The 20,613-nt window shown below is 43.4% G+C and overlaps 1 protein-coding gene across 1 annotated transcript in view; it reads right to left on the reverse strand.

The window, feature by feature from the left end:
* ppp1r37 (protein phosphatase 1, regulatory subunit 37) overlaps window positions 1–20,613 on the reverse strand; it is a 150,866-nt gene that overhangs the window by 91,355 nt on the left and 38,898 nt on the right. The window contains exon 2 of the mRNA XM_072274543.1: window positions 908–1,005. Within this exon, the coding sequence (XP_072130644.1) occupies window positions 908–1,005 (98 nt within the window). The remainder of the gene's footprint in view (window positions 1–907; window positions 1,006–20,613) is intronic.

The following is a 20,613-nucleotide window of genomic DNA, read 5'->3' on the forward strand; positions in this document are numbered from 1 at the left end:
AACTCTGAACTGCTTCCATAACCTACAGACACACCTTCAAAGACTCTACAATTCATGTTCTCAGTGGTTATTTTGTTAGTGTAGGAAGCAGCTAATAAAGTGGCTACTGAGTGCATTTCAGCATGCTTGTGGTCCTCCTCTGCTGTAGCCCATTCACTTCACAGTTTGATGTGTTGTGCATTCAGAGATGTTCTTGTGCACACCACTGTTGAAACACAGGGTTATTTGAGCTATTGTTGTCTTCCTGTCAGCTTGAACCAGTCTGGCAATTCTGCTCTGACCGCTCTCATTAAGAGGGCATTTTTGCCTATAGAACTGCCACTTCTTCCACCCTCGAGTAAACTCTAGAGCAAAAGTTCCCATTCTGGGGTCCCCGGACCCCTTGGTTAATGGTAGAGGTCCATGACATTTAAAAAAAGGTTGGGAACCCCTGCTCCAGAGACTATTGTGCATGAAAATTCCAGGAGATAAGCAGTTTCTGAGATACTGAAACCACCTGTCTGGCACCAACAACCATTTCACAGTCTAAGTCACTTAGGTTACATTTTTCCCCATTCTGAACTTCTCGATCGTGTCTGATTGGCATGAGCAAGCAGGTGTACAGGTGTACCTAACAAAGTGGCCACTGAGTGTATACAAAAAACTAAATTCTATTGTATTTCTTTATTTTTCCTGTAAATGTCTGCAGGAAAATGAATCTCAAGGTGGGATGTTGTTGCACACGTGTACTTTGATAATAAATTGACTTTGACTATAGAGATTCAACACCCACAAAAGGTCATGCTGCATTTAGGTACCATCTTCAATTGACCTTTCTCACCTTCATAAAACTTGATCTAATCCTGCATGTAGCCTTACTGCATCCACCCCTCCCCCCGCCAGGAGTGCAGTGAAGATTCAGGCTTACTTGGATCTGTTTGAGCAGCTTGTTAATCGGCTTGCAGTTCAGCTTCTGACAGGCCTTCCTGTAGGCAGCAATGATCTCCTCCACCGTCACATTCTGAGCTGTAGGACAGGAAACAAACAGACACTCATTAACTAGCTCCACATACAGCATGAACCATTCAGAAAATATAAAAGTATAAAAAAGGAATACTTAAGCCAGAGACTTTTTCCCCCATGGCAGAAATAGTTAATATTAATGGACAAATATTTAAGGTGATTGGATGAAAATATACTGTGTATTGACTGTCTGAATCATGGCTCGTTATAGAGACGCCAATGCCTTTGAACAGAAAATCCTACCAAAGCTAGTGGATTCAGTCCAGTACATCACGGGCAAAGTCCTTCCAACCATTGAGCACATCTATATGAAACGCTGTTGCAGGAAAGCAGCATCCATCATCAAAGATCCCTACCACCCAGACCATGCTCTCTTCTCACTGCTGCCATCAGGCAGAAGGTACAAGAGCCTCTGAACTCACACCACCAGGCTCAAGAACAGTTACTATCCCTCAACCATCAGGCTCTTGAACAAAAGGAGATAACTACACTCACTTACTCATCCACTGAGATCATCCCACACCAATGATCTCATTTTAAGGACCTTTTATCTTGTTATCTCATGTTCTTGTTATTTATCGCTACTTTATATTTCCATTTGCACAGTTTACTGTCTTCCGCTCTCTGGTTACTCTTTCACTGATCCTGTTATACTTACTATTCTATAGATTTGCTTAGTATACCTGCAGGCAAATGAATATGGCGACATACATGTACTCTGATAATAATATTTATTTTGAACTTTGATATAGGAGAGATGTCGGAGGTAAGTTTTTTTCCACCCCTACATAGAAAGTGATGGGTGTGAGGAACACCCTGTCATGGGTGGTGGTACAGGCAAAAACTTTAAACACCTTAGACAGGCACATGGATAATAGAAAAACAAGAGGACTACTATGGGAAGAAGGAGGTTTAGATTACAGTTTCCTCCTTTGTTTAACAGTATTTGGTCTTCCTATCAATACACGCAATTTGATGGAGAATGCAGGAACTCATCAGATCAGGCAGCATCTATGAAGGGGAATGAACAGTTAATGTTTCAGGCTGAGATCGAGTCCTGTTGAAGGGTCTTGGCCTGAAACATCAATTGTTTATTATGCCTGACCTGCTGAGCTCCTCCAGCATTTTGAACATAGAACATAGAATAGTACAGCACAGTACAGGCCCTTCGGCCCACAATGTTGTGCCGACTCTCAAACCCTGCCTGCCATATAAGCCCCCACCTTAGATTCCTCCATATACCTGTCTAGTAGTCTCTTAAACTTCACTAGTGTATCTGCCTCCACCACTGACTCAGGCAGTGCATTCCACATGCCAACCACTCTCTGAGTAAGAAACCTTCCTCTAATATCCCCCTTGAACTTACCACCCCTTACCTCAAAGCCATGTCCTCTTGTATTGAGCAGTGGTGCCCTCAGGAAGAGGCGCTGGCTATCCACTCTATCTATTCCTCTTAATATCTTGTACACCTCTATCATGTCTCCTCTCATCCTCCTTCTCTCCAAAGAGTAAAGCCCTAGCTCCCTTAATCTCTGATCATAATGCATACTCTCTAAACCAGGTAGCATCCTGGTGAATCTCCTCTGTACCCTTTCAAATGCTTCCACATCCTTCCTATAGTGAGGTGACCAGAACTGGACACAGTACTCCAAGTGTGGCCTAACCAGAGTTTTATAGAGCTGCATCATTACATCGCGACTCTTAAACTCTACCCCTCGACTTATGAAAGCTAACACCCCATAAGTTTTCTTAACTACCCTACCCACCTGTGAGGCAACTTTCAGGGATCTGTGGACATGTACCCCGAGATCCCTCTGCTCCTCCACACTACCAAGTATCCTGCCATTTACTTTGTGCTCTGCCTTGGAGTTTGTCCTTCCAAAGTGTACCACCTCACACTTCTCCAGGTTGAACTCCATCTGCCACTTCTCAGCCCACTTCTGCATCCTATCAATGTCTCTCTGCAATCTTTGACAATCCTCTACACTATCTACAACACCACCAACCTTTGTGTCGTCTGCAAACTTGCCAACCCACCCTTCTACCCCCACATCCAGGTCGTTAATAAAAATAACGAAAAGTAGAGGTCCCAGAACAGATCCTTATGGGACACCACTAGTCACAATCATCCAATCTGAATGTATTCCCTCCACCACCACCCTCTGCCTTCTGCAGGCAAGCCAATTCTGAATCCACCTGGCCAAACTTCCCTGGATCCCATGCCTTCTAACTTTCTGAATAAGCCTACCGTGTGGAACCTTGTCAAATGCCTTACTAAAATCCATATAGATCACATCCACTGCACTACCCTCATCTATATGCCTGGTCACCTCCTCAAAGAACTCTATCAGGCTTGTTAGACACGATCTGCCCTTCACAAAGCCATGCTTACTGTCCCTGATCAGACCATGATTCTCAAAATGCCTACAGATCCAATCTCTAAGAATCTTTTCCAACAGCTTTCCCACCACAGACGTAAGGCTCACTGGTCTATAATTACCCTTTTTTGAACAAGGGAACAACATTCGCCTCCCTCCAATCCTCCGGTACCATTCCCGTGGACAACGAGGACATAAAGATCCTAGCCAGAGGCTCAGCAATATCTTCTCTCGCCTCGTGGAGCAGCCTGGGGAATATTCCGTCAGGCCCCGGGGACTTATCTGTCCTAATGTATTTTAACAACTCCAACACCTCCTCTCCCTTAATATCAACATGCTCCAGAACATCAACCTCACTCATATTGTCCTCACCATTATCAAGTTCCCTCTCAGTGGTGAATACCGAAGAGAAGTATTCATTGAGGACCTCGCTCACTTCCACAGCCTCCAGGCACATCTTCCCACCTTTATCTCTAATCGGTCCTACCTTCACTCCTGTCATCCTTTTGTTCTTCACATAATTGAAGAATGCCTTGGGGTTTTCCTTTACCCTACTCGCCAAGGCCTTCTCATGCCCCCTTCTTGCTCTTCTCAGCCCCTTCTAAAGCTCCTTTCTTGCTTCCCTATATTCCTCAATAGACCCATCTGATCCTTGCTTCCTAAACCTCATATATGCTGCCTTCTTCCACCTGACTAGATTTTCCACCTCACTTGTCACCCATGGTTCCTTCACCCTACCATTCTTTATCCTCCTCACCGGGACAAATTTATCCCTTACATCCCGCAAGAGATCTCTAAACATCGACCACATGTCCATAGTACATTTCCCTGCAAAAACATCATCCCAATTCACACCCGCAAGCTTTAGCCTTATAGCCTCATAATTTGCCTTTCTCCAATTAAAAATTTTCCTGTCCTCTTAGATTCTATCCTTTTCCATGATAATTATAAAGGCCAGGGAGCAGTGGTCACTGTCCCCCAGATGCTCACCCACTGAGAGATCTGTGACCTGACCCGGTTCATTATCTAGTACTAGATCTAGTATAGCATTCCCCCTGGTCGGCCTGTCCACATACTGTGACAGGAATCCGTCCTGGACACACTTAACAAACTCTGCCCCATCTAAACCCTTGGAACTAATCAGGTGCCAATCAATATTAGGGAAGTTAAAGTCACCCATGATAACAACCCTGTTATTTTTGCACCTTTCCAAAATCTGCCTCCCAATCTGCTCCTCTGTATCTCTGCTGCTACCAGGGAGCCTACAGAATACCCCCAGTAGAGTAACTGCTCCCTTCCTGTTCCTGACTTCCACCCATATTGACTCAAAAGAGGATCCTGCTACATTACCCACCCTTTCTGTAGCTGTAATAGTATCCCTGACCAGTAATGCCACCCCTCCTCCCCATTATCTGCCCTCTCTATCTCTTTTAAAGCACTGAAATACAGGAATATTGAGAATCCATTCCTGCCCTGGTGCCAGCCAAGTCTCTGTAATGGCCACTATATCATAATTCCATGTATGTATCCAAGAGCAACACACATACATGGATAATCTTGAGCAACACCCATACATGGAATCTATGTATCCAAGATACATACATAGATTCCATGTATGTGTGTTGCTCAAGATTTCCAGCATCTGCAGAAACTCATGTTTATGTCTTCGTATCAGATGTTGGTGTACAGTACCCAACATGCTACTATTTTCCTCTAGAGCAGGGGTTCCCAACTCGAGGTCCACAGACAATGAAGAACTATGAAGAACGATGAAGAACCTCCACTGCAAGGCAGAAGGTCCTAATGGGGTACCTGGTAAGGCTCTGAAAACCCGTGCCAACCAACTAGTGGGAGTATTCAAGGACATCTTCACCCTCTCACTGCTACGGGAAGAAGTTCCCACTTGCTTCAAAAAGGCAACAATTATACCAGTGCCTAAGAAGAATAACGTGGGCTGCCTTAATGACTATAGCCCAGTAGCACTCACATCGACAGTGATGAAATGCTTTGAGAGGTTGGTCATGACTAGACTGAGCTCCTGCCTCAGCAAGGACCTGGACCCATTGCAATTTGCCTATCACCACAATAGGTCAACAGCAGACACAATCTCAATGGCTCTCCACACGGCTTTAGACCATCTAGACAACACAAACACCTACATCCGGATTCTGTTCATCAACTGTAGCTCAGCATTTAATACCGTCATTCCCACAAGTCTGAATAAGAAGTTGCAGAACCTGGGCCTCTGTACCTCCCTCTGCAAATGGATCCTCGACTTCCTAACCAGAAGACCACAGTCTGTGTGGATTGGTGATAACATATCCTCCTCGCTGATGATCAACACTGGCGCACCTCAGGGGTGTGTACTTAGCCCACTGCTCTACTCTCCGTATACACATGACTGTGTGGCTAGGCATAGCTCAAATACCATCTAAAAATTTGTTGAGGATATAACCATTGTTGGTAGAATCTCAGGTGGTGACGAGAGGGCGTACAGGAGTGAGATATGCCAACTAGTGGAATGGTACCGCAGCAACAACCTGGCACTCAATGTCAGTAAGACGAAAGAGCTGATTGTGGACTTCGGGAAGGGTAAGATGAGGGAGCACATACCAATCCTCAGGAGGGAACAGAAATGGAGAGAGTGAGCAACTTCAAGTTTCTCGGTGTCATGATCTCTGAGGATCTAACTTGGTCCCAACATATCAATGTAATTATAAAGAAGGCAAGACAGCAGCTATACTTTATTAGGAGTTTGAAGAGATTTGGCAAATACACTCAAAAACTTCTGTAGTTGTACTGTGGAGAGCATTCTGCCAGGCTGCATCACTGTCTGGTATGGAGGGGCTACTGCACAGGACCAAAAGAAGCTGCAGAAGGTTGTAAATCTAGTCAGCTCCATCTTGGGCACTAGCCTACAAAGTACCCAGGATATCCTTAGGGAGCGGTGTCTCAGAAAGGCAGAGTCCATTATTAAGGACCTCCAGCACCCAGGACATGTCCTTTTCTCACTGTTACCATCAGGTAGGAGGTACAGAAGCCTGACAACACACACTCAGTGATTCAGGAACAACTTCTTCCCCTCTGCCATCTGATTCCTAAATGGAAATTGAAGCTTTGGACACTACCTCACTTTTTTAAAAAATATATACAGTATTTCTGTTTTTGCACATTTTAAAAAATCCATTCAATATATGTAATTGATTTACTTGTTTATTTATTATGTTTTATTTTATTACTATAATTTTTTCTCTCTCTGCTAGATTATGTATTGCATAGAACTGCTGCTGCTAAGTTAACAAATTTGACATCACATGCCAGTGATAATAAACCTGATTCTGATTTCTCACCTCACATATTGAAGTCCTGTTGGGCAGTGTTTTGAAAGCCGAGTAAACTTTGTTATCACACTTGAATCTTAACACTCTTACACAGTTGATAACACTCTCACTTGAGTCTAAATGGGCCTGTACTCACTGGAGGTGGAATCTTATTTAAATCTATTGAATACTGAAAGGCCTAGATAGAGGAGAGATGGAGAGGATATTTCCTACAGTGGGGAGTCTAGGACCAAAAGTCACAGTCTCAGAATAGAAGAATGGAAATGAAGAGGAATGTCTTTAGCCAGAGGGTGGTGAATCAAAGTACACATATACATGTATGACCCCAAGATTCATTTTCTTGCAGGTATACACAGTAAATCCAATAAACAATCAATGAAAGACCACACCAACAGGTCAGCCAAACCAATGTGATGAATACAATAAATGCAATAATAATAATAAGAAGAAGAAGAAAACCATAAGATATAGGAGCAGAATTGAGCCATTTGACCCAAGTCTGTTCTGTCATTTCATCATGACTGATCCAATTTCCCTCTGACTCCTAATCTCCTGCCTTCTCCCCATATCCCCTCACACCCTGACCAACCCATCAAGTCTGTTCCACCGTTTCATCACGGCTGATCCAATTTTCCTCTCAGTTCTCAATCTCCTGCTTTCTCCTGCCACATATCCCTTCATGCCCTGACCAATCAAGAATCTATCAACCTCTGCCTTGAATATACATGAAGACTTGGCTTCCGCAGCTCAGCTACCTGCGGCAAAGAATAAATAAGCAAGACTGAAGATGATGATGGCTGGTTTTTTCGCTTGCCAAGATCAGGAGGGAAGAGTCCTCAGGAGCGACAGCACGATTGTTGGTGACTGTAGAGGCCAATTCTGGATCTGCAGACTCTGGAGCAGGAGGGACATGGGAACAGCTGGGATGAGGGTGCTTGGGTATTAGGATCCTCTCCTCTTCAGCAATCGCCCATCTGAATTCCACAAAATATTTGGTTGCTCCGTGGATCAGCGCTCTCCCACGTCTGTTACAAGCCAGCTGCTGCCACTCGTTGACCTTGATATTTGCCATAGAGAGCTGCTACTTAAGTTGATTTCTTGTGCCCCAAGAGTGTTCTCCGTACAGTGCTGCTTTCGGTAACTTGGAGTTGTCCATGTGAGACGCGCGGCCTGGGCAGTGGAGCTGCTTGAGCAACAAAATGGCTTCAATGCTTGGAAGTTGAACCTTCTCCAGGACCTCGTTGTTGGAGACATGATCCTGCCAGATAATATCCATGATGGAGCAGAGGCAACAAGAATGAATAAGAAATATTCAGAACATGAGATGAAGAGTCCTTGAAAGTGAGTCCAAGGTTATGGGAACAATTCAGTGATGAATTCAGTATACTTGAGTTAAGTTTGCAAGAAGTTGAGATTTTAATCAAAAGGCTATTAGAAGAGGTTCCAAGAGGAATTGTGAGTAAATTGGACTACTTGTGCTTCATTACATGCAAACCAAATGATTAAAAAAAGATGTTTCTGATCTGTTATTCTTAACCGCAGGGTGTCTGGGGTGGTTGGTCCTGACTAAATATCAGGAAATGCCAATAGCGATTATATAGCAAAGAAATGCACAAGAAAATTTAAAAAATGACTGGAATTAAGAAAACCTCCTCTATAGGATGCATAAGATCAGCAGACAGATCCATACTAACAGATCCAGATGAAGTATGTGAGAGGTGGATTCAGTATATAGAGCAGCTTTTTAAAGATAATAGAGGCAAACTCCCAGATATTAAACACCCTAATTCTGGCCCACCTACTACCAAAGAAGAAATAACTAAAACAATGAAAAGCATTAAACATGGTAAAGCCACTGGGCCTGATGAAATTTCAGTGGAAATGAAGATCTGGGCATAGATATTCTTTTTGAACTGTTTAATGGCATACATGAGTCTGGTATATTGCCTAACGATCTCTTGAAATCAGTATTTATAACTCTGCCAAAAATTCCTGGAAGTATTGGCTGCCAAAATTATAGAACAATCTGTCTTATGAGTCACATAAGTTTTGTTGAGAATTGTTCTGAGTCGAATTAAAAACAAACTGCAATATGGGTTTATTGAGGATAGAGAAACTAGGAACACAATTTTCATACTATGAATGCTTTCAGAAAGGGCAATTGAATATCAAAATGATGTCATTTTATGTTTAATTCCACGTCCCGTTCCCATTCTGATATGTCTATCCACGACCTCCTCTACCATCAAGATGAAGCCACACTCGGGTTGGAGGAACAACACCTTATACTCCGTCTGGGTAGTCTCCAACCTGATGGCATGAACACTGACTTCTCTAACTTCCGTTAATGTCCCATCTCCCCTTCGTACCCTATCCCTTATTTATTTATTATTATTTTTCTCTTTTCCCTTTTTTCTCTCTTTTTTTCTCCCTCTGTCCCTCTCACTATAACTCCTTGCCCATCCTCTGGGCTTCCCCCCCTTTCTTTCTCCCCAGGCCTCCCGTCCCATGACTTTCTCCCTTCTCCAGCCTTGTATCCCTTTTGCCAATCAACTTTCCAGCTCTTAGCTCCATCCCTCCCCCTCCTGTCTTCTCCTATCATTTCGGATTTCCCCCTCCCCCTCTCAAATCTCTTACTATCTCTTCTTTCAGTTAGCCCTGACAAAGGGTCTCGGTCCGAAACATCGACTGTACCTCTTCCTATAGATGCTGCCTGGTCTGCTGCACTCACCAGCATTTTTTGTGTGTGTTGTTTGAATTTCCAGCATCTGCAGATTTCCTCGTGTTTGCATCTTTTAATGTTTTATTGATTTCACTAAAGCATTCGACAAAATGCAACACGAAAAATTATTTCAAATTCTCACTAAACATTGACAGAAGGGACTAACAACCGCTTCAAAATTTATATTGGAATCAAACGGCGGCGGTAAAAATTGCTGATAATATAAGCAGTCGGACTAAAATTCAAAGAAGAGTTAGACAGGGATGCGTTGCCTCACCAGAATTATTTAATATCTATAGTGAGATAATTCTCAGAGAAATAGAAGACCTACACGGGATAAAAATTGGAGGTGCTACCATCAACAATATAAGTTATGCAGACAATACCACTCAAATAGCAAGTGCTGCAGAAGACCTACAAATCCTCCAAGACAAAGTAGCACAAACAAGTGCAGATTTTGGTCTAACCATCAACTGTAAAAAAAACCAAATGTACGGTAATATCAAAACAGCAGGGTACTCCCAACTGCCAATTGTACATTGGTACCCAAGAGACTGAACAAAAGACCAGGTTTAATTACTTTCAATACACATCAAAGTTGCTTGAATTTCCAGCATCTGCAGAATTCCTCGTGTTTGCTTTAATTACCTTAGTAGCTTTATATCACAAGATGCTAGAAGTAGAAATAAAAAGAAGAATTGCCATTGTCAAAACCAACTTCCAAAAAATATCCTTCCAGGTGAGGAGACACTTCACCTGTGAGACTGCTGGTGTGATATACTGTATCCGGTGCTTCCAGTGTGGCCTTCTATACATTGGTGAGGCCCAACGCTGACTGAGAGACCGCTTTACTAAACACCTACACTCTGTCCGCCAGAGGAAGCAGGATCTCCCAGTGGCCACACATTTTAATTCCACATCTCATTCCTATTCCGATATGTCAATCCACGGCCTCCACTACTGTCAAGATGAAACCACACTCAGATTGGAGGAACACCACCTTATGTTCTGTCTGGGTAGCCTCCAACCTGTTGGCATGAACACTGATTTCTCTAACTTCTATTAATGCCCCTCCTCCCCTTCTTACCACATCCCTAATTTTTAAGTATTTTTTTTCCCTCTTTCCCTCTCACAATAACTCCTTGCCTGTTCTCCATCTTCCTCTGGTGCTCCCCTCCCCCTTTCTTTCTTCCAAGGGCTTCTGTCCTATGATACTCCCCCTTCTCCAGCCTTGTATCCCTTTTGCCAATCAACTTCCCAGCTCTTAGCTTCAACCCTCCTCCTCCTGTCTTCTCCTATCATTTCATGTCTCCCCCTCCTCCTCTCAAATCTCTTACTATCTCTTTTTTCCATTAGTCCTGATGAAGGGGCTCGACCCGAAATGTCAACTTCTTCCTATAGATGCTGCCTGGCCTGCTGCATTCCACCAGCATTTTGTGTGTGTTGTTCCAAAAAAATGAAACTCATTTTTACCAACAGACACATTTCTGTAACAACAAGGCTTAGGCTACTAAAATGTTACATCTGGTCAATCTTGCTGTATGCTTCCGAAACATGGACTATAACACCAGAACTCCAAAGAAACTTAGAAGCAACAGAAGTGTGGTTTCTTAGAAGAATGCTGAAAATATCATATAGAGATAGGGTAACTAATGAGACAGTACTCCAATGTGCCCATACAAAAAGATCTTTAATGAGAACATTAAATGAGAGGAAACTTAAATTCCTGGGCCATGTCATCAGAAAGGGAGAAATAGAATGCCTTACAAGGCCGTATGCCTGGGAAACGCGGAAGAGGAAGGCAAAGAAGAAAACATGTGGACACTGTGAAAGAATTAACAGATCTAAGTGTGCAAGATATCATTGACGCTACGAGGGATCGTTTGATGTGGAGAGCCACGATCGCCCAAGCATGTAATGCACAAGGCACATGAAGAAGAAGAATTCTTAACCGCAATAATTGTTAGAAGGTTACATTTTAAAAAAGGCAACACACACAAAAAACAGGAGGAACTCAGCAGGTCAGGCAGCATTCTTGGAGCGGAATAAAGAGCTTTCCTTTTCCACCATTACCTTACAGCTTCTCACTTCATCCTCCCTTCCTCTACACACCCACCTTCCCTCCTTTTACCTGCCAGCTCTCACTCCTTCCCTTCCCTCCTGGGCTCTTCCCACCTTCCTTTCCAGTCCTGAAGAAAGGTCTTAACCAGAAACATCGACTCTTTATTCCTCTCCATTGATGCTGCCTGACCTGTTGAGTTCTCCAGCATTTTCTGTATTATACTCTAGATTTTCAGCATCTACAGAATATCCAATACTTATGTTGTTGAATAAAAATTACTGGCCCACAACATTGACCGTTTATTCCCCTCCAGACACTGCCTGACTTGCTGAGTTCCTCCAGCATTTTATGTGTGTCACATACAGCAAAGTAATGATCAGGGAAGTTATTCTATAATTAGTTATTTAAGGACCCAGAACACAGAAAAGTCTCATCTTTATTTCTAGACTATAAAAGTTCTGAAACACAATCAAATAGACAGTTCAAACTTCCATTCAAGCAGAGAATTCACTTTAAACTTCAACTTCACTCAAAATACTTTCCCAGAGCATCCTTTGGAAAAAGAAAAATTACTCCTTTCTGTTGATTGAGTAGAAATTTAATGGCATTTTTACAGCAGAAATATTAACCCGTTTAAACTTGGTTTTGGTGCTGGCTTCACTGCAACTCACATCATAAAGAATAATATTCAAGGATGCAACACTATTTCTTTAAAGAAGGCCATTCAGCCCATTGAGGCAGTTCAGGCTTCTCAGCAGTTTAAAAGACACCAAGTGCTCAACCCTGTACTACTTAAATATGACAGCTCCTATAATTCTTTCAGGTGGTGTAGTCTGGCTTCATCCTCTGAATAGAGAAAACACCTTCAACTCCCATCTAATGCTCCTACATTGAAACCTACTGCTCATTGCCATCCTCTCTGCTAGAATGAGCCCTATTATAAGCCCTATCTATAGGTATAACACACACAAAATACTGGAGGAACTCATCAGGCCAGGCAGCATCTATGGGAAAGAGATACCTATACTGTCTGTTATGATCGCTTAGTTTTGCACACCTTAATTAAACGTAGAACAACACAGTACAGGAGCAGCTGCTTCAGCCCATGATGTGCCAAACTAATTAAAGTCGTAATTTAATACCTAACTAAACAAGCTCATTCTGCTACACAAGTCCCTCCATTCGCTGTATAGTCATGTGCCTATGTAACAGCCACTTAAACTTTGAACTTTGACTGAAGTGTTTATTTTCACAATATGTATACACTACATGACCTTGAGATTCATATCCTGACAGGCAGCCATGAAATAACAAAACTCAGAAGATGAAATTTTTTAAAGTCTGTCACAAGCCTTGTGGCCCATCAGGCCGGTGCTTATGCCGGCTTCGAAACTCAAAAGAACCCATGAAGAAAAGACTGAAGAAAAGTCAATGTGCAGAGAAAAGAAACAAATCATGCAAACAACAAACACAAGCAAGGAGCATTCTGAACTGAAGTCTACAAAGGGAGCTTGTCCACCCACCCTTAGTTCAGCACAGAGTCCAGCAGCGAGCTGAACTGGCCTGACTCTCGCCTCAGTCCCTTCACCCTGACCTTTTCAATCTGGCCCGGTGATCAAATCGTCATCCAAACATTGGGTTCAGTCGCTTTGATAGGCTCTGGTGCCTGGACCCTGCTGCCTCAGTTTGGCCTGTACCTGGCCTTCCCTATTCAGTTTGGTGCTTAAATTGTCACCCAAACATTGGGTTCAGTCGCTTTGATAGGCTCTGATGCCTGGACTCCGCCACCTCAATTCGACCTGTACCTGACCTTTCCAATTCAGCTTGGTGCTTAAGTCATCGTCCAAACATCGGGTCTTCCTTGCTTTCGGCGATGGGCCTACTGACTCACCTTGCCTTGGTCCTGTCACATCAAATTACCCCCAAGTCTAAAGAGAAGTTACAGACTATTGCTTGTGATGATTGTTTGTCAGAAAAAGTATGATTAACAACATATTTAGTTGTTTTCTTTGTTTCGTTAGCCACCAGCCAGAAGTCACTGAGATTTTATACTTTATGCTTTATACTTTATTGTCGCCAAACAATTGGTACTAGAACCTACAATCATCAGAGTGATATTTGATTCTGCGCTTCACACTCCCTGGATTACAAATATTAAATATTAAAAATAGTTAAAATTAGCAAATATTAAAAAGTTAAATAATAAATCATAAATAGAAAATAGAAAAATGGGAAGTAAGGTAGTACAAAAAAACCGAGAGGCAGGTCCGGATATTTGGAGGGTATGGCCCAGATCCGGGTCAGGATCCCTTCAGCAGTCTTATCACAGTTGGAAAGAAGCTGTTACCAAATCTGGCCGTACGATTTGCCAGTGCCATCTTAAATGGGAGGATCTATTGCATCTGCTTTCACCATCAACCTCAGGCAGCTCATCCCAGACACCTACAATTCTCTGTATTAAAAACCTGCTCTGCCTATCTCTCATGCACTTAACCCCTTTCACCCTAAATACATGCCCTCTAGTGTTAGATATTTTGACCCTGGGAAAAAGATACTGGCCGCCTATTCTATCTATGCCTCTCATCATTTGATAAACCTCTATCAAGTTTCGCATCAGCCTCCAACACTCCAAAAGAAATAACTGAAATTTGTCAACCTCTCCTTATAGTAAATGCTCATGGGAGTTGAAGGTGTTTTCTCCATGCAGAGCATGGTGAAGAGCCAGACTACATCACCTGAAAGAATTATAGGAAGCTGTCAGATTTAAATAGTACTGGGCTGTGTACTTGCTATGGTTCAAGAGCTGAGAAGCCTGAACTAGCTCAATAATCCAGGCAGCATCGTGCTGAACCTCTTCTGCATCCTCCCCAAGGCCTCCACATCTTTCCCATACTGGAAAAACCGGAACTAAATGCAATACTCCAAATGTTGCCAAACCAACTTTAAAACTGCAACCTACTGTACATTTATTATTTAATAACATAACTTTTTGCCTCTTGAACTCAGTGCCTTGACGAAAAGGCAAGTTTGCCATACACCTGCTTTAGTCCTCCAACAGCCTGTTCTTTTCCAAAGAAAATGACCCCAGGCCAACTATTCCTGGCTCATTAACGAAATTCTCCAACTCAGACAATTTACCAAGATGCTGTCTGAATTAGATCATAAGACCATAAGATATAGGAGCAGAATAAGGCCTTTTGGCCCATTTACCCTGCTTCACTATTTAACCATGACTGATCCATTTTCCCTCTCGGCCTCAATCTCCTGCCTTGTCCCTGCATCCCTTCACACCGACTAATCAAGAACCAAGGGGAGTTGAGTATAGGAGCAAAGAGGTCCTTCTGCAGTTGTACAGGGCCCTGGTGAGACCCCATCTGGAGTACTGTGTGCAGTTTTGGTCTCCAAATTTGAGGAAGGACATTCTTGCTATTGAGGGAGTGCAGCGTAGGTTCACTGGGTTAATTCCCGGGATGGAGGGACTGTCATATGTTGAAAGATTGGAGCGACTGGGCTTGTATACTCTGGAATTCAGAAGGATGTGAGGGGATCTGATTGAAACATATAAGATTATTAAGGGATTGGACACACTAGAGGCAGGAAACATGTTCCCGATGTTGGGGGAGTCCAGAACCAGAGGCCACAGTTTAAGAATAAGGGGTAGGCCATTTAGAACGGAGTTGAGGAAAAACTTTTTCACAGAAAGGGTTGTGGATCTGTGGAATGTTCTGCCTCAGAAAGCAGTGGAGGTCAATTCTCTGGATTCTTTCAAGAAAGAGTTAGATAGAGCTCTTAATGATAGCGGAGTCAAGGTATATGGGGAGAAGGCAGGAACAGGGTACTGATATTGGATGATCAGCCATGATCACAGCAAATGGCGATGCTGGCTCGAAGGGCCGAATGGCCTACTCCTGCACCTATTGTCTATCAACTTCTGTCTTAAATATATCCAATAACTTGGCCTTTACAGCCACCATGCAACAATGAATTCCACAGATTCCGCACTCTAAAGAGCATATCCGCTGAGGAAAACTTGGGCTTTCTCTTTGGAGTGAAGGAGGATATGATGCAACTTAATAGAGGTATACGTACAAGATGATAAGAGGCACAGATCAAGTGGACAGCCAGAGATTTTTTCCCAGGGCGTAATCGGCTAATATGAGGGGACACAATTTTAAGGTGATTGGAACAAAATATGGTGCGGGGGGGGGGGGGGGCGAGGTGTCAGAGGTAGTTTTCTTTTACACAGAGTAGTGGATGTTTGTAACGCCCTGTCAAGGCTGGTGGTGGTCACAGATACATTAGGAACATTTCAGAAACTCTTGGATAGGCACACAGATGATAGAAAAATGGAAAGTAACGTAGAAGGGTTAGATTGATCTTAAGAGTAGATTAAAATGTCAGCACAGCATTGTGAGCCAAGGGGCTTGTACTGTGCAGTAACGTTCTATGGAATATGTTTAACTTCTCGCAAAATATTTTCCTACAGATACTTCCTCCTTTACCTGTTGAAATTCTTATCATCTCTATTATTATCAACCCTGACACCCTATTTGGGTTTCGGGTGGAGATGTGTCTCTACCAAAGGTGCTCTTTTTCACTCTTGAGCAAGGTTATCCTCCTCCCACCAATCAGGGTCACGTGAAACCACGGGAGCAGGTGGTAGATGATTGTTTGAGCACCTGGTGCATCACAAGCCCTGGTTATATGGCCACAGACGCCAGGCAGACAATCTCTAAAGAGTATTGATAATGGCTGGGGTCACCCAACTTGTAAAGGCACTGCCCAGAAGAAGGCAATGGCTAACCACTTCCATAGCAAAATTTGTCAAGAACCATCATGGAAAGACCAAAACTGCCTACGTCATATGATATGGCACATAATGGCAATGATGACACCCTATTGTGAGGATCCAGAAAGAAGGTTGAGTGAGTATAGTCTAACTGCTCTTTTTCTGAGTGTGTGTGATAATGACCTGAGGTTAATGGACTGAAACTTTCTGCTTGCATTAGGTCTGGTTTCCATGACCTCATTGGGCTGCTGGGTTGAAGTAGCTTTATCTCACAAATGAGTGAGTCCGACAAAGGCACAAGATATCTGAGGAGGCCTCGCATCAATATCTGTCTGCGGATCAGGTATCTACCCTAGCAGTGTTACACAAGCATATCGGTCGGAGTTTACAAGAATCAGCAGTGACCTCATTAAAAATTAACTGCGAGCTTCTTTCAATCTAAAAATAGAGCCACATTCTCAGGATAAAGGGTAGACCATCAGAACAAAGGTGAGGAAACATTTCTTTACAGAGAGATCTGTGAATCTGTGTGATTTTCTAACCCAGAAGACTGCAGGTGATCAGTCAAAAACAAGACTGATTAATATTTGGGCACCATGCAAAGCCAGGGTATGTGGCATAAAGATTAATACAGTTCAGTCATGATCTTATGTAAAGGATCACAGTTTCAAAGTATATTTTAGTATCAGAGTAATTATACAGTAAACCTGAAATTCATACAATTCGTACCCTTCGCAGATCCACAAAACAAAACCCCATAGAATGACAGAAACTTCAAAGCCCCGAAGCCCCCTCCCCTTTGCACAAGCAAACTCTCCTTCCACCCCTACCCGTGCCGGCAGAAGCACTAACCTCCCCCCCCCCCCACCACCAAGCCCAGCCCCTCACCAAAACAGGTTCCTAAAAGTTTTTATTTAGGATATTTATTTCTCCTAAAGCATGTCTCCTTTCTGAAACCCTCACTTGCTGGCATTAAAACTCATCACCTCTTTCAACCTATTCTTTCCCAGGTCCTTTCCATCAGAGGCCCATTTCATTCCGCCAGGACCTGTAAGCAGAACAGCCCTCCCCAAATCATTCTGTTTCACTCAATGCAACATTGGAGATGGCTTTGCAATGAAGGGCAAGGGATGGGCCAAAGCTTGTAAAGCGGCTGCAGTTACAAAGACACCACTCCTTCGGCCTCTGAACATGCAGACCCAAAGGGTGGATTATAAAGAGATGGAATAGAAGAAAGCAAATTAAAAAAAGGAAAATAGGACATCAAAACAGCGATACCACTGATTTCAACAGTAGTAATCCACAGTAATTCTGGTTTTAACCCAGATAATTGTGAGGTGTTTCACCTCAGTAGGAAAAATACAAGGGGACAATACACTGTTTAGGATAAAGTCATTAACAGTGCTGCTGAGCAGAAAGATCTTGAGATACGTTTGTAACTCATTGAAAGTGGCTACACAGGTTGATAAGGTGGTTAAGACATCTTATGCAATACTTGCTTTTACTAGCGGAAGCACTGAGTTCAAAAGTCAGGAGGTTATAGAACTCTGGTTAGGCCACAGTAAATCTGGAATATTGCAAAGAGTTCTGGTTGCCCCACTACAGGGAGGATGTTGAGGCTTCGGAGAGGGTGCAGAAGAGGTTTACCAGGATGCTGCCTGGCTTAGAGGGCACATGCAATCATGAGAGGCTGGATAAAATTGGGTTGTCTTCTCTGGAGTGTTGGAGGCTGAAGGGAGATGATAGATGTTTACAAGATTATGAAAGGTATGGAGTGGGCAGGGAGTATCTGTTTCCCAGGGTTGAAATGTCTAATACCAGAGGGAATGCTTTGAAGGTGAGAGGGGGTAGGTTCAAGGGGGATGTGAGGGGTAAATTTTTTAACCCAGAGTGGTGGACCCTTGGAATGTGCTGCCTGGTAGGCTGGTAGAGGCAAATACATTGAAAGCATTTAAGAGACATTTGGATGGGCTCATGGATGTAAGGGGAATGGAGGGATATGGACATGGTGTAGGTAGGAGGAATTAGCATTTGGGTGTTTTTCATTTGCTTTTTAGCTGGTTTGGCACATCACTGCAGGCCAAACAGCCTGTTCCTGTGTTGTGTTCCATGACAGCATAGCAGTGACATCATTGAACTAGTAATCCACAGTAAACCTGCATTAATTAAGATCAATGGAAACTGGGGAGTTAATTAAATAAATCTGGCATCATTACTGGTGATGATCTAGTACTGAACAATCATGAAAACACACATTCAGTTTATGAACACCAGAGATTGTGCAGATGCTGGAGAAACTTAGCAGGTCAGGCAGCGTCTCTGGAGGGGAAGAGACAAGTGACATTTCGGGCCAAGAACCTTCATCAGGACTGGAGAAGAAGGGGAAAGAAACCAGAATGAGGCGATGAAGCAAGGGGCAATGAAAGGTGAAATCCAGTAAGGGGGAAAGTGGGACGGTGGGGGAGAGAGGGTGAAATAAGAAGCTGGGAGGGGGATAGGTGGAAAAGGTAAGGCTGAAGAAGGAGGAATCGGATAGGAGGGGAGAGCGAATCATGGCAGAAGAGAAGAGGGGCACCAGAGGGAGATAGGCAGGTGAGAGGGGTAAGAGGCGAACCAGAATGGAGAATGGAAAAAGAGATTACCAAAAGTTATAGAAAGCAATGTTCATGGCACCTTTTCAAGAAAGAAGTGAAGGGCTTTAAGGCTTCCTGATGGGGGACAGAAGTACTGTCCAGGTTATGAACAGTTCACAGCAATGGAACCCTGCTGTAACCTGGGGAAGGTCTACCGTAACGTGAACACCTCTTAACTCCTCTCTGAAACAACTCCGCAATCTACTTAGGTGTACCAAGTAGCTATAATGACTTACTGGCATATTCTTGATGGTTAGATATAGGTGCTAAATGCAGAACATTCTGCCAAAACCTTAGAAAACAAAAGTAAAAAAATGAAAATCCAAACGGTAACTTACATCACCACCTGTTACGGAGGAGCCACTGCATAGGTTCACGAAAAGCTGCAGGGGGTTGCAAACTCAGCCATCTCTACCATGGGTACTAGCCTCCCCAGCTTAGGGGACATCTTCAAAGGTGATGCCTCAGAAAGGTGGCATACCTCCATCATTAAGAAATCCCATCACCCATGACATGCCCTCTTCTCGTTGCTACCATCAGGGAGGAAGTACAGGAGCCTGAAGACACACACTCAATGATTTAGGAAGAGCTTCTCTCTCTGCCATCAGATTTCTGAACAGACAAAAGAATAACTGAACACAACCTTCCTTTTTTTTGCGTTCTGCACTATTTATTTAATTTTTTAAAAAATCTATATAGGTGTCCCCCGCCTTTCGAAAATTCACTTTACGAAACCTCACTGTTACTTAAGACCTATATTAGTTCCCTGTTTTCGCTAACAGAAGGTGTTTTCACTGTTACGAAAAAAATCAGCACGCGATAAAAGGCAGCGCGCGCCCCGAGCAGCCGCTCTCCCCCGGATTCAGAACTGCATTCTCGCCGGCATTGCTTAAACACATGCCTGTGAGCAGCCGTTAGCAAGATAAGTTCTAAAGTATCGGAAAAGCCTGAAAGAGCTCGTAAGGGTGTTACACTTAGCGTAAAACTAGACACAATTAAGCATTTCGATCGTGATGAACGAAGCAAGGACAAAGTGAGTTCAGCTTGTGGAAGTTGACAAAGATGATGTTGAAGAGGTTTTGGCATCCCATGACCAAGAACTGATAGATGAAGAGCCGATGCAATTGGGAGAGGAAAGGATAACAATCGAAACCGAATGCAGTAGCGAACTGAACGTGAAGCAACTGCATGAGATTTTCACTGCAATGATAAAGTACGACTTTAATTTTGAAAGGGTACGTCGGTTTAGGGGATATTTGCAGGATGGTTTGAGTGCTTACAAAGAACTGTATGATAGAAAAATGCACCAGGCTCAGCAGTCAAGCAAGCCTTGCACATCAGCCACAGCAGACGATGAACCTCATCCTTCGACATCGAGGCGGGCAGTCATAGGAGAAGATGAGCTGCCTGCCCTAACGGAAACAAACGACGACGAGATGACACCCCAGTGTCCCACCACCCCAACCCCCAGGCCGCGGACAGATACCGATTCACGGAGAATACAGCGGTAGCCAGGAAGCACACAGCACATCTTTAAGAAAAAAGCCGAAATAAACAAGCTAATTAATTAGGTGCCGCCCGACACGTAATTGTCGGCCCAAATCAGAGGCGATGCAATCGGCACTCGGCTACTTTATATAGGCTGTATCATTCCTGCTTTTACTATAGGTTACTGTTATTTTAGGT

Source organism: Mobula birostris, chromosome 12, assembly GCF_030028105.1.
Source record: "Mobula birostris isolate sMobBir1 chromosome 12, sMobBir1.hap1, whole genome shotgun sequence".
Taxonomy (NCBI): Eukaryota; Metazoa; Chordata; class Chondrichthyes; order Myliobatiformes; family Myliobatidae; genus Mobula; species Mobula birostris.